We start from the raw sequence: 14292 nt of genomic DNA, 5'->3' as shown, positions 1-14292 counted from the left end.
TATGCAGCAAAGCTGCCATATAACATATGGCTAGAGGTCTATAAGCTTCTTTATAAGCTCCTGCTTTGAGCTGTGTCTGGGGGAACAGAGAAACTGTAACCTAATCCAGATGCTTTGTATTAAATTTACTAAAAAGCTCTCTGGAAAACCGTGTGTGTTTTTTTTTTACATTTCTATGATTATTATCTCGCAATACCAAGAGTCAGCCATAAAATATCTACAAACGGCTGTAGATTTCTTTTGCCAACAATATGCAGCAGAATATTAACAGGATGTAAAAATATATATACAAACTTTCATTCATTTTGAAAAAATATAGTTTCATTTAAAAGAAAAAAATCCTTCTAAAACACAATTTGCTTTATAACACTCAAAATGAGTGCAACATATGAAATGGAAAAAAAAATGTGATGTTATTGAGCATTGCACGATTACGACATCGTAATCGTGCAATCGCTCAGTAATCGTGCACAAATCGCGCACTATTATGTCGGAAACGACCAGCAATGCGCGCTCCCGCTGGTCGTTTCCGACATCAATTATCTACTGAACATGCCGGTCAGTCTGCCGATAATGACAGATTGCCCATGTTCAGAAATGACTGATGTGCCTACACTGAACGATCAGTCGTACAGTGGCACTGCAGGGGGGAGGGGAATGATGATACGATTACAATGCCGTAATCGTACTGTCGTGCCGGTATCTGCTAGCGGATACGCGGCTTAAGTTTATTTATAAATGTTCATTTGCTACGGTGTATAACATTTTGCTCCTGTTAATGTAGGTTACTGAGTGGATTGGGCAGTTCCTTTCTCAATGGTGACTAGCCAAACTGGATCTGGATTACACTATATCTATATGCAAAAAGGCTAACAGAGGTCATCTTTCAAATACATTTTCTAGTAAGGAAGATATTCTGTAATACTGGTATCCATATGGGACAATGAATGAGACTCAAATGAGATGTAAGAGGAATATTGAATAGAGAGGTTTTGTAACATTGTGTTTGGATTTACTATATATATACATGTGTGTGTGTATGAGCTATTTTTTCAAAACAGACATGCAGCTTAAGTATTTCACAGAGAAGTGTCATTAGTAAATCCTAGAAGGGAATTTAAAAACCAAGCCTGTAGTGACCTCTGCTGCACACATTAGAAATTACACTGCCCAAGAAAGATTTGATTAGCTTTTAAAATATACATATACATTATAATATAAGGAATATATATATATATATATATATATATATATATATATATATATATATATATATATTTGATAGCTGATCAAACATTTCTTGGGCATACTGTATATGTTTGTAATGGCAAGGCAAAAGCATACCTCATAGATTAAATTGCTGTAACTGTGCTCCTGTGGGGAATGACCTGTTCAGTCACAAAACTAAGTTCAGCACAAAATGTAGCTGTGATTTCATACGTCTCTACTGATATACCCAAATGAACAAGATAGTGTAGGTTGGATTTTATGGACTGAAGTAATTTTTAGTTTTAAGTTTTGTGGGTATATTTACTAAAGTGTGGATTTTAAGAAGTAGAGCTGTTGCCCATAGCAACCAATCAGATTCTACTTAACATTCATCGAGCAGCTTCTAGAAGATAATAGCTACAATCTTATTGGTTGCTATGGGCAACATCTCCACTTCTATAAACCCTCACTTTAGTAAATATACCGATTGTAGTTTATCATTTCTTTAAAAATTATGGAAGTCTTAATTATGTTTTACTTTTGTGCTGAATTCTAAGGTGGAAATGGCAAATTTTAAATAGCAAAGTAATTCATGACTGGCCACTACAGTTTTATGTATAAATTCACTAAAATTATTAGGAGAAAGGATATAGTGTACACAGATCCGGATCCCCCACTATGCATCAAAGTCTCCCTGACTAGGGCTTGTTGGCATCGAGGGCCCAATATTACTCTTTCCTATTGGTCCAGCATTTTGTTTCTCCCTCTCACTCTTATTTGTCTATGGTACTCTTGCTTTCAAAGAGTACCATACCACCGGCTCCACTGTGTGACAGGTGGGTAATAACATAGGCAATTGGAGAAATTATCACCACTTTGGTTGTTATGGGTAGGAGGCCGAGCCATTACACTGCTAGCATTCCAGGTGCAGTTAAGCTACAAACACATCATGAAGCTGCCTTTTCTGTTATCAGTTGTTCAGCATCTTAGCTGCAGCTACACACAGCAGAGCCACCTACTAAATGAGTGTGTCAGGAGGCAAAGGGAAAGAGGAAAGAACACCATCATGGTGGCTGCCGTTACTCTTACCAGACTTGAATAAAAAAATAAAAAAGATAAAAAATATATAGTTTTTTTATTTTACAATAAATAGAGTGGTATGGTTGAAAGGTTTATGGAAATGCCATGTAAAAGGCTTTTAGGTAGAAACATTTGAAGGGAGGTATCAAATCTATGGGGCTGAATCCAACGCTCAGTATACAGAAAGCTCATTTTGATGCCACAAAATTTTTTATTTTTTTTTTATTTGCATTTTTTCATATTTAATCTAACACTGGAAAACATATTAATTCAGGACAATTTATTATGAGGGATAATATAGAGATATATAGAAAGCTTGTTCCGTGTATTAAATTGCATGCTCTGTAGAGCTCAGTCCTACCCTTGCCAGCTGCATATACTACATCTGCTGTTCAGAAGTGCAGGTCCTGAAGTTGCAATGCAATACAGGCAGATACCGCCAAGGGTGCCATACAGCAAAAACAAACACAACACAAAGTGTATCCAACTCAACCATTTAACTAGACTACCCATCTATAAGGGTGATGACGCTGCTCCCATTTGGGTGGTACAGTCAACTAACAGTAGGATGAGTGCACTCAAAACTGAACTATGGCACCTGGTGATCTGCTTTTCTGAAAATAGCCAACGTTAAAAAGAACTAACACACTACCAAAAAATTGAGAAGGAAAGGTGGGGAAGTCTCACAAATCAAAGAGGTCCAGCAGCCAAAGCCTTATACAAACTACCACAAGACGCACCCACCATAACCTAACTGGCTACCGGGTACACATGACCTGCACCCAACTCTGCCCACAGCCTCAAGATATAAGTCTCCTCAGCCTCATGGCAATCCTTCAGTTATACATACATTGCAGCGTATGGACATTATATATCGTTGTGATATATAGCAATACATAATGGTTCTTAACGCAGGGGCAATATATGTGGATCCCTTAGTAAAAACGTAAAGTGAGCTATGTAAAAACGTCTCAATAATTCTATAGAGATTTTTCTTCCACATTGTGCGTTATGAATAGTGTTTTAGCAACCGTTACACCATGTTAATAGAGGAAATTTGGAAAATAAAAAAAAACAGGATAATAAGTTAGATACTGTAAATGCTACACTACATGATCGTTCAGAAGTAAAGTATTTTGACCATTTGAAAAGTATTTGTTAGTATTATTCTTAGTAAAGAAAAAAAGTGCCATTGAAATGTATCACAGCATTAATAGGTTTGGATCATGGCCTGGTCTATAACTGGTGATTCAGATATTAACATAAAAAGACTGGAAACAATGACTTTTTGTTTCAACACCGATTAATGTATTCTGTATTTGTGACTAATAACCTAATAGCAGACAAGTGAGTTGGCCTTTTATCCAGACTGTAATCATACCAGGATTGCTCATAGCAGGCACTGAGATATGCTATGGTAACAGAGCACACTCCTTTCCAAAAACAAGTCAACCAATTGTTCCTTTCAAAGAGTCACAGTGGCTGCAATAAGGATGATAACTAAGATAATTAAGGGTAATTGTAATTAAACCCTTGTCTGACAACATCATAAGATAACATTTCAATTGAGTGGATGAAATAGACAATGCTTTCCTGTTCTATGTCCTCATCAAGTATAATTTACCTGAAGTCGTTATCAACGTATACTACTCAGCCCTAGAGACCCAGTTGGAACACTGTAAACTTACAGTTAAGAGAATGGCTGTTGGTCTTCCATCAACAGCTGAGATCTGCAGAGCTGATTTAAGACTGTTCATAAAATGATTGTGCCCAGATGTATCCACCGCATGTAGGGGTATGTTAGCCACGTAGAGGGCTAGCTTCACTAGCGTTGAGAGGTGAGATCCTACACATCCAGCCAACAAAGCATTGCCACTACAACCACAAAGAACATTAATATAAGTTGCAATGAGGGACACTTATGAAAAGGGGAGTAAACAAAGAAACAACTGTCTATCTCTTAGCAACCACTCAGACATTTTCTTTAATTTTATAAGCTGTAGACAGAATAATAGATTATTATTAGTTGCTGTGGGTTACAGCGATTTTGTTCTGTGAAACTGTTGCTGTAAATGCCCCGAATTATCAAAACTGCACATACTGACTAAAATACACATTGGATAAAAAAACACGAGATACCATGTAAATCTGAACACTCAAGAACAACACATATGTGCTAAACCTAGGTGTGCACATGCTGACAGTACTTACTAGCACGCCCTAATCTTTCTCTCCAGGGATACATGTCACAAGTGCATGTTTAACATGATATCTAACCAGATTGTACTGAGCATGCACAGCAAAACAAATTGTTTTGTTTTTGTTTTTTTGCTCCCTGCACTTAGACTTACATCTAACGCTATACACTCAGGCCCTATATGGGGAAGAGAAAAAAAAAAGTATGACAAACTCATACATTACCCGTTCTCACAAGACAGGACTCTGTGTATACGGATTATTTGCATTACAACATTCTCTGATAATTCAATATGGAGCTTTTGGTGCCCAAGCTCCTCGTTGTAATGCTGCAGAATGGTCTTCAGGAAATTGCGCACATCATCCAATTTGTCAAGAGATTGTAGCAAGACCTAGGGGACGTGTAGGTAATCTAATGTATCATTTGAACTAAAATGACACAAAATACATAGAAAAGTACATAGAAGAATATGGGTTGTTATTGTTACCTTGATAATTTTTGCATCTGTGTTGGGTTGATGAGAAAACTTCATTTCCAGGGGAAATGTTGTAAATATTCTTTGGAGGGAAGAAGTTTCTATGTCTGGAAAATACTGATCACAGAAAAAAGAGGAACTACAATGTGTATTGAATAAGGTCATTTGTTTTTATCATTCGATAGTATTTATAGTTGAAACATTGCTTTAATACTTCCTATCCTGTTATAGCATAATTCCTCAACCTTTCTTTTTTCATACCCCTCCCCCCATGTGAAGGTAATTTGGGAAATGTTTACCATCACTCCCAGTCCCCATGAGGCTTGCAATCTATATTCACTACCACATGTACACACACATATACAGTAGGTTTCTTTTTTGGGGGGGGGGGGGCGGGGGCAGAAAAAAATAACCTACCATTTTGTTTTTGGATTGTGTTGGGAAACCGGAGCACCCAGAAAAAACCCATACAATTATTGGGAGAACATACAAACTCAACACAGATACACAGATAGGGCCTTGGTGGTTGACGAACTGGAAACCTCAGTGCTGTGAGGAAGTAATGCCAATCATTACATCAACTGTACTGGTCATGCTTTCAATTGTATGAGCAGGAGGAGCAATCACAAGATGCCTGTGACCCCTGAGATTATGTCTTCCAATTGATCCCCAACTCACACACCCTACTGGCAGCCAATTTTAATGTTTTGCCATTTATACTTTACAAATATGAAGGAGCCCCAGAAAAATGACTGCATTGGACAGACCTCAGATGTCCAGGGAGGGGAAGAAGTAGGTTAGTAACACTTAACATGTAGGTGATAATACAGCTTTAAATTACAATTACTGCTATAAGTTTACCATGATGTCTGTGATGCCTATGCTTAAACAAAAAAAATGCCAATTTATACCTCTTCGATTGTTTTGGTCAATTCTGAGTTGAACCAGTTGATGTCAGCATGTCGACACAGCCTGTCAAGTATAACACAATGGATTTCATGTTGCCAGTACGATACAACAGTGCTACGGTCTTCACGATCTTCATTTGATAGTTTCCGAAGAGACTGTAAAATAACAAAAGCTAAAAGGTGAACTCCTGTTTTATACCCTATATTTGTGTTTTCTAATGCGATTTCTATGTAACTAAGAACTGTACAGTATACAAGACAGACCTACAGTGACAAAAGGGCCACGTTTCATGCCTGAGTATTTTGGGCATGATAAATGCATGTCATAATTCACTGTTGATACAAATTAGATGCTGCAAAGTAGTTATAATGCTCTGTTTCTGGCAAGTGGGAAAAGACTACTCAATTTTATAGGTGATTCCCATAGAAATTAATTATCTCAGTAGGGGTAGATGTATTATCATGCCGCTATAACTCTTCCTGCTTTGTCTCTTTATGTATGAACATCTCATCTGCAGGGCCGTTGAGAGCCCTGCCGGGCCCCGGTAAAGAGGGGGCATGGCCTAATCGCGGGAGGCGTGGCCACGCCCCCTCGAATAAAAAAGTACAAAAAAGTAAACGTTTGCAGCTGCGCGCCGTGGAGGGGGGCCCTGCGAGCCCCTCAGCCCGGTGCAAAGCCAGGGGGGCGCGATCAGTGTGATCGCTCCCCCCCTCAGGCATAGGAGATTGCTCGCGGCTGCTAAGCAGAAGCCACAGCAATCTCCCACTGCATCTCAACACACGCTGTGTGCTGGGAGATAGTGAGGAGGGAGGGGGTGCGGCGCTGGACCCGGGCCCCCGCCGGGCCCCTCTGGAAGCCCGGGCAAATTGTACCCGCTCCCCCCCTCTTAGCGCCCCTGCTCATCTGCCGGAGTGGGGGAGTGAAGACTCCCCCCTTCGGCGATCCCTGCCTGAGCACATAGTGCATCAGCCTAGTGTCTCCCTTTCCGGCCTCCTCCAATGAGCATGTGCAGGATCTTGCAAGCATCGCGAGATCTCACGTGCAGCCAGGCGCCGGCAGCTGCCGCAGCAGGGACAGTGCTGACCCTGCTATGGTAAAAGGGCAAAGACATCAACAGCTGCAGCTGTCGGAATGGTCAGTGCCACTGACCATTTATACATTGTCCTGCAAGATAGTAATGCTGATAAGAACAGGAGTGCACAGTGCCCCTGTCATTTAACACTGGACATCTCAATAATACATGGAGGAGAAGTGGTATCAGCGCACATAATGTGAGCTGATACCACTTCTTCCCCATATCGCCTCTTCATACATCTCCCCCAAAGTACCAAACAATCAGATTCTAACTTTCAGTTTACAGGCAGTGTTTGAAAAATGACAGTTAGGAGCTGATTGGTTGGTACTTTATCTCTCTCCAAGGCTTAGTAAATCTACCCCATTTTAAGATAATGAACAATTCATGTTTTGATCTCCATACGCTAGCTATACAGTACACGATTACCGTTTACCATGCAGTGTATGAGGGCAAACAATATTTGTCTGGTTGTCGAAAAATGCTCATAAACATAAATGAGCGAAAATGTCGTCATTCCAACAAGTTTGTTAAATCAAACTTGCTTGATTTAACCAACTCAACCAGCCAATTATCGTTCAGTGTGGTCAAAAGTTGAAAGCTATCCCCACAATTTTACAATTTTGAGGTCAGAAGTAGGTGGACACTGTCCACCTACTTTTGCATATTAAACATAAAGAATTGTTGGTTACCCCAAACTCAGGGAGAAACCAAGCATGGTCCCTCCCCCTGCTTTCAGGGTTACCTGAATTAGGTTTTTGCCAGCTTTGACTTGTGAAACCATAGAGGGGGCACCTCAATGCTTACAAACCATCCCCAGGCTAGTTGGCACCAGGGCTAGTTTCCCCAGTGAGGTTGGACATGACATGGGAAAGTGTATGCAGGCACCCCCTCTCCTCTTCTCCATATGTTACTGTCAGTTTCATGTTTCTTTAAAACACCAAGTAACTCTTCCACAGTATCTGTTATTTCAGACAAATCAGAAACTAAACTCTTATATATATATATATATAGCTTCAGCCCATTTCACACATTCTTATCATTGGCTCTGAGAGTGAGAGGAGTGGCTGGTACTGATTACTCAGGCCCAGAATTGTTGGAGGCATCCAGTGAGGGCCATAGCTTGTGGAGGTGTAGCCATGCCTCCCAGATCTGGCCACAACCCTCTCCCCCCAGTACCCAGGCCCCATTCAGCTCTCAATGGGCATGATTCTAATAAGTACTGTGTAATTATATAATCAGCATTTGTTGATTTTGTCATATATATCTATTATATTCATTCCTTATGCCCATTGCTGTAGAATAGCAGGGTCACCATGCGTCGGACCCATGCAGTTTAAATCTAAACTATTACATGTAAAGTGTCAGATGGAAGTTAAATGGACAAACGATGGGGGTTGAGATAGTTCTCAAACACAGTTATCCCCAAGATGTAACTTGCCCTAATAACATACTTGCCTACTCTCCTGGAAGTTGCAGAAGACTCCCAAATTTGGGAGGAAGTCTCCCGTCTCGCGGTAAAGTGGGCAAGTCCTCAGCATCCAACCAGCCAACAGTTGTGGGTATACGGGTGTTAATGATGCAATACGCTATGAATTGTGTAATCAACACCCTGCCACCAGATTCCAAAAGATGGTTATGCAGTCAAACCATCACAGGGGGTAAGGCCACAATGAGACGATTCATGATGTTCCACCACCCTGTCCCGTTCACACAAAGCTTGGAATACCAGCAAAACTTCAAGATGACGCATATAGCGGTGCTCCACTCCCATCCCACCCATCTACCTCCTCCTCTCCTGGATTGAGAGAACCAAAGTCAGCTAGTATGCAACATATTGTAGGTGTTTCTGTAGAGTAGAACTTTCCAAAGACACATATTACATGCATTTCAAAGCCGCATATCACATGCAATTCAAAGCCATATATTGCATGTTCCTGAGCATTACCTGGAAAACGCTACTGATCTCTCTTAATGAGAAGATATAGTGCTGTCTGCCTGGTGTTGAAGATGGAACTAACACTTTCTTAACACATTCCAAAACATGGCATGATGCTTTGACCAGAGACATTTGAAGTTCTTCTTGCAGTGAGAGGCCATCCTTGTCACCCATGGTTGCCTACATTGAAAAACAACAACTGTGAGTATTTTGATCGATGTGCATTACACATTCCAGTACCAAAGCATGTACTACATTATGTAAATTATATATTAAGCTGCCTACATATTTGGGTCCTGACAATTCAGGCCAAGAGAGTCCATAATGACCAAACTCACCATCAAAACTGACCGCTTACTTACAGACAATAGTGACCATTAAATATTTTTTGACTCATCCTATTCTTTAGATATTAGGTAAAATAAGACCCTATGATGCATTAAAAAAAGATTTTGTTTTTCTTACAGTCTATTGTTGTAAATGTATACCTGAATGAGCCATATCGGTGTTCACACTTACTTCTAGTACAGAGAAAATGACTTGTTGCAGCTGGGGACCCTCTAGATCCGGAAGATGAAATATGGAAAAATGGCGCTGAGGATATAACAGCCACAGGTTAATACAAATTCAGCAATACAGCACAACTATGTTGTGAGAGCAATAAATGAAAGTTCCACATAGTAAGATTTATACCAATGTTTAGAATACTTTTACGTCAGCTTTACATAATTTAATGATTTATCCTGCTTTATTTATATATTATTAAATTTTGGGATGTAGTTGACACCCCGGTGATCGGGATGCCGGTGCTCAGAATGCCAGCTCTTGAATCCTGAACCCAGTCAGATTCCTGGCACCGGCATCCCGACTGCTGACATCCCAACGAGAGGGGAAAGGTTAGGGTTAGGCTGTGGGGGAAGGGGGGGAAGTTAGCTTTAGGCTGCGGAGAGGGGGGTTAGGTTCAGGCTGTGGGGAGGTAGGGTTAGGTTTAGGGTACGGGTACTTAAGGACAGGTGTTGGTAATCTAACCCAGTCGGGATACTGGCATTGGGATTCTCACTACCGGGAACCTGAGCACCGTACTGTGTGGCATAATGTGTAAGGGGGAGGGGGAGGGGATCTGTACTGTGTGGAAAAATGTGTAATGGGGAGGGGGAAGGGATTTGTACTGTGTGGCAAAATGTGTAAGGGGGGATTTGTACTGTATGGAATAGTGTGTAAGGGGTAGATTTATACTGTGTGGCACAAGATAATGTGTAAGGGGAATTACTACTGTGTGGCGTAAATGTGTAAGGGGCAAAAATACTGTGTAGCGTAATGTGTATAAGGGACGCTACTTTGTAGTGTAATTTGATTAAGGGGCACTACTGTGTGGAGTAATGTGAATTATATATATATTACATACACGCACTAGATATGCACACACATTCTGTATATACACACATACACATACACATACATATGTAACACAAACATTAAACACACATACATATATACACACACACAGACACCCGTACCTTGCAGACCTGGCAGGCTGGCACCATGTCATAAGGCCCCACTCCCTAGTGTGAAACTGCCGTGATTCGCGGGTCAATCAGGAGGTGGGGCAGAGCCATATGACGCGATTTTAATGGGATCGCGTCATATTGATTCCGTTTCCTTCCCATTGGCCCGCGAATAGCGGCATTTTGCCATGATGGGGCGGGGCTTAAGAGCATGATGACTGCTCTCAAGTCTGTCAGGGGGGGGTTCTGGGTACTTAGAAAACCCCCCTGCATGCGCTACTGAATTAGGGGTACTATAATGTGGCCACACCCTTTCCCTCTGAGACGGACCACACCATTTTTTTGGCCCACCGCCTGAGGCACGCACTGTCCCTCTTTATGATATGGGGAGGCACCAATGCTCTTTCTGGCACAGTGCACCAAAATGTCTAATTATGGAATTCAATCTGCGATCTACACTGCCAGCTCCAGGCTGGTGCATGGCTGTTCTCTTGCACAAACCCTGCTGAAGGAGCAGCTTCACCAGTGCTCACCTACATCTAGAGAGTTATACTGCATAATTATTGTGTATGATCAATGTAATCCATTTGATTCACACTGTATTTGTCAGTGACACTTGGATAACAATGGTACAAAGGGATCGGTACCCCTTCATCATCGTACAGGACAAATTAGATTGGTCATGGCCCTTCCCCATGAGGCCACGTCCCTTTTTGGATGCACGTCTTATGTTCCTATCTTAAAAATGGGGGCGCCAATGCTCTTTCTAGCTCAGGGCACCAAAAAGTCAAGTTACAGCTCTGCTATTTGTTTTTATCAACATTCTCTGGAAGGAGTTAAACTCCAGTGGTCTATTTGGATACATTTGAGACTGTCAGCAGGCTACAATAACTTATTGTTTGCATCAACAATACACTGTGTCACCTAGTGGGTTTTACTTGTTTGAATCTATGGACTACATTTCATACATAATCCACATTCGATCCATCGAATATCGTGACTCTTCTATGAACTGGTGTATTTGTTTGAATATTACTTTGTTACTTTTTGATCGGTGTTTTTATATACCAGTGTTTTTATTTTATTAAGTTACCATTGATGCTGATTAGGTGCTGATATTATGTTTTATGCCAGCCATACATGGTGCGATATTGAAACATCACAATGTGTTGTACGATTTACCTTGAGATTCTTCCCTTAAAATTCTCCATATGATGAGTTTAAATGGTGTAGGATTGATCGTTATGATCATACGATAAGGATGCTAATGTATATCACATTGTACACAATAGATCGCAATCTTATAGTTTTTACGTAATATCTACGATCCAGCTATACGAGGGCGGGGATGTGCATCGGCATCGTAAACATACAGAATCAACACAAGATGTGCATGATTGAGCTAAATCGTCCACATTGTGCAAAAGAACGCACCGTGTATGGGCCACTTAAAACTGTTACTCAATAAAAGAATAATACTGTTGGACTCAGTCAGAGCCAGCAGCGTGTGAGTGAGAGACTGGCAGAAGTTGTGTGTATAGATTAGTATGTAGACAGCACAGGGTGAGGTAGGGTCTCAGCTAAAATGTCAGCTTTCTGATCAGTTTTGGGTCCAAATAAGTCATATAATTTGGAAAGTGACTGAACATAATATATTGGGGAGGTAATTAAACATAATTAAGAGAGCTACAGTGTAATGCTGGGGTAACACTGAACGATATAATAACTGATTCCTGGCTCATTCCTCCACTGTATATAATTGAAGTTGTTGAATTGCCTCTAACCAGAATAGCTGCAGGCTCTTTGTGTTGAACCCATTCTTCTTCCCAGACATTTTATTACACTCACCAATAGCCGTTGAGCTGCCATTCTCTCTGTGCTGTTGCCATATTTGGGTAGGCTCATTGCTGCTTTCACCAGGAGTCCTTCCAGTGTCTGCCACTCAAATGGTTTGTTTAGTCTCACCAGAACATTATCATCAAGAAGCATTCTTAGTAGCTAGAGGAGATTATTAGACCACATTTAACACAGAGTTAGTTGCCAAGAGTTAAATATCAAATTATAACAGCAGAGTCAGTACATAAATAGAGGCTTTATTAGTGCTGGACAATAAAATGAAGGACCCACCAGGAAATTGAGTTAGAGGTATATTGGTGCAAATAATGAGTCCATTCATAATTGACCCTTATTAAATAATTAATATTAAGGAACAATTATGAATGTGCAAATCTGTGTGTCTACAGCACAAATTAAGTTTGTAGTCGCATTTCCATCAATATGATAATATTCAAAAATACCAGTAATAAAGACAGTTCTGATGTCCCTACACAAATGTATCAAACACATGAGGCTCATACAAACGGTATTATAATGGAAAAACAGGAAAGTTGTAGCTAGCGAAGGGGGGTGCTTCTAAAGCATTGGAAGGCTGGACCTTAAAATACCATTTTTACACTTTCCATCGTGAGCGTTTCTAAGCAAACCTACAATCGCACAACAGTAGACACAGACTGTTAAATGTGGCGGTGAAGCAGAGAGACGCTGTGCCCTATATGAACAGAGGAGTGAAGTTTGTAATGTCCCATTAACTACCTGTGGCTGCCTACGGCTCTTAGGAAATGTTCATGCATGTGACCGATGCTATACGTATGAGTGGTGGTGGCCACCCATACTCTACCTTCACAGAAGGTCTCTATAAGATATCGGATCACTATCGGGAAAAATACCATTCAAGTAATTCCTTCCGAGGTCAGCTTGCATATTTCTGGTGTCCAAAGGTAAGTGGGTATTACCATCCACGATCACTGACCCTCCAACATGACCCATTCCACCAGGTACAAAATGCTCTGGTCCTGGACTTCCCATTTGATCTATGATCTGTGGAGCGGATACTAATTACCCGGGCTTGCTGAAGGGGCCCGGTGATGCCCCCCCTCCCTCTTACCTCACAGCAGCCCAGCACACGCTGCTGTGTGCAGGGCTACAGTAGGAGATTGCTTGTGTCTGTTGAGAAGCAGTCTTCTATGCCTGTGGGGGGGAGCGATCACACTGATTGCGCCCCCCCCGGCTTTGCGCCGGGCTGAGGAGCTCACAGCACCCCCCTCCTCAACATGCAGTGCCGATACATGGTGCTGCAAAAATTATTTTATTTATCCTAAGGGGGCGTGACCATGCCTCCCACTATTGGGTCATGCCCCCTTCCCCAGGGCTTGGTGCGGCTCTCAGCGCCCGTTTCCCCTTCCCCTCTTTCTTCTTCTTCCCCTCCTTCACTTTCTCTCTTTTTCTCACCCATGCTCTTACGTTTCTCTTCTATTTCCATTCTTCGCCTTGTAACGTTATTTATAGTTGTTCTCCCTGCAACTGCCTCAGACTAGCTCTTTACTTATCCATGTTTCTATGCAATCTCATGTATTAAGTTTTATGTTCTATCTGTTTTACTTGCCTATGCACATACTGTAGATCTGTACTTTTTATTTTAATTGTGAAAAACTTTAAATAAATACATATAAAAAAAATATAACTCTTAGACCGAATGTTCACGTAGGGACCAGTGATACGGAAAGGAGTTTAGATGAGTGGAAGCTGTTCTGTGGAATACTCATATTATTCCATATTTGGCAGCAAAGTAAAAAACATTTTACCAACAAATTTTAGCCTAAAGTATTTCCTGTCATACCCCAATGGATCAGACAGCGAATAGACCAATGCTGTCCCAGCACTATTCACTGAAGTCTTTCTGCAGAAAGTGAATTTGCAAATTCAGTTGTCAATCGCCAGAGCTTCCCTACCCTGTGCAATAGCCTGTTCTGCACAAAGCTCAGGAAGTGTCATTTGTTGTGTTAAGGTGCCCACACACATACCGACTTGCTCCCAATCAGCCGATGTACACGATTTTCCCTGAACTCT

General features: G+C 41.1%; 1 protein-coding gene across 1 annotated transcript in view; it reads right to left on the bottom strand.

Moving 5' to 3' along the window:
• Positions 1 to 14292, bottom strand: part of LOC148542122 (dynein axonemal heavy chain 5-like) — a 356598-nt gene that overhangs the window by 120566 nt on the left and 221740 nt on the right. The window contains exons 62-68 of the mRNA XM_088471686.1: positions 12235 to 12384; positions 9401 to 9475; positions 8891 to 9061; positions 5873 to 6025; positions 4974 to 5078; positions 4711 to 4877; positions 3978 to 4164 (exon numbers count right to left, since the gene is read on the bottom strand). Of these exons, the coding sequence (XP_088327812.1) occupies positions 3978 to 4164; positions 4711 to 4877; positions 4974 to 5078; positions 5873 to 6025; positions 8891 to 9061; positions 9401 to 9475; positions 12235 to 12384 (1008 nt within the window). The remainder of the gene's footprint in view (positions 1 to 3977; positions 4165 to 4710; positions 4878 to 4973; positions 5079 to 5872; positions 6026 to 8890; positions 9062 to 9400; positions 9476 to 12234; positions 12385 to 14292) is intronic.

The sequence above is a fragment of the Taudactylus pleione genome, unplaced genomic scaffold (assembly GCF_031769625.1).
Source record: "Taudactylus pleione unplaced genomic scaffold, aTauple2 ptg000015l, whole genome shotgun sequence".
NCBI lineage: Eukaryota > Metazoa > Chordata > Amphibia > Anura > Myobatrachidae > Taudactylus > Taudactylus pleione.
This window is presented reverse-complemented; position numbering and strand designations above follow the sequence as displayed.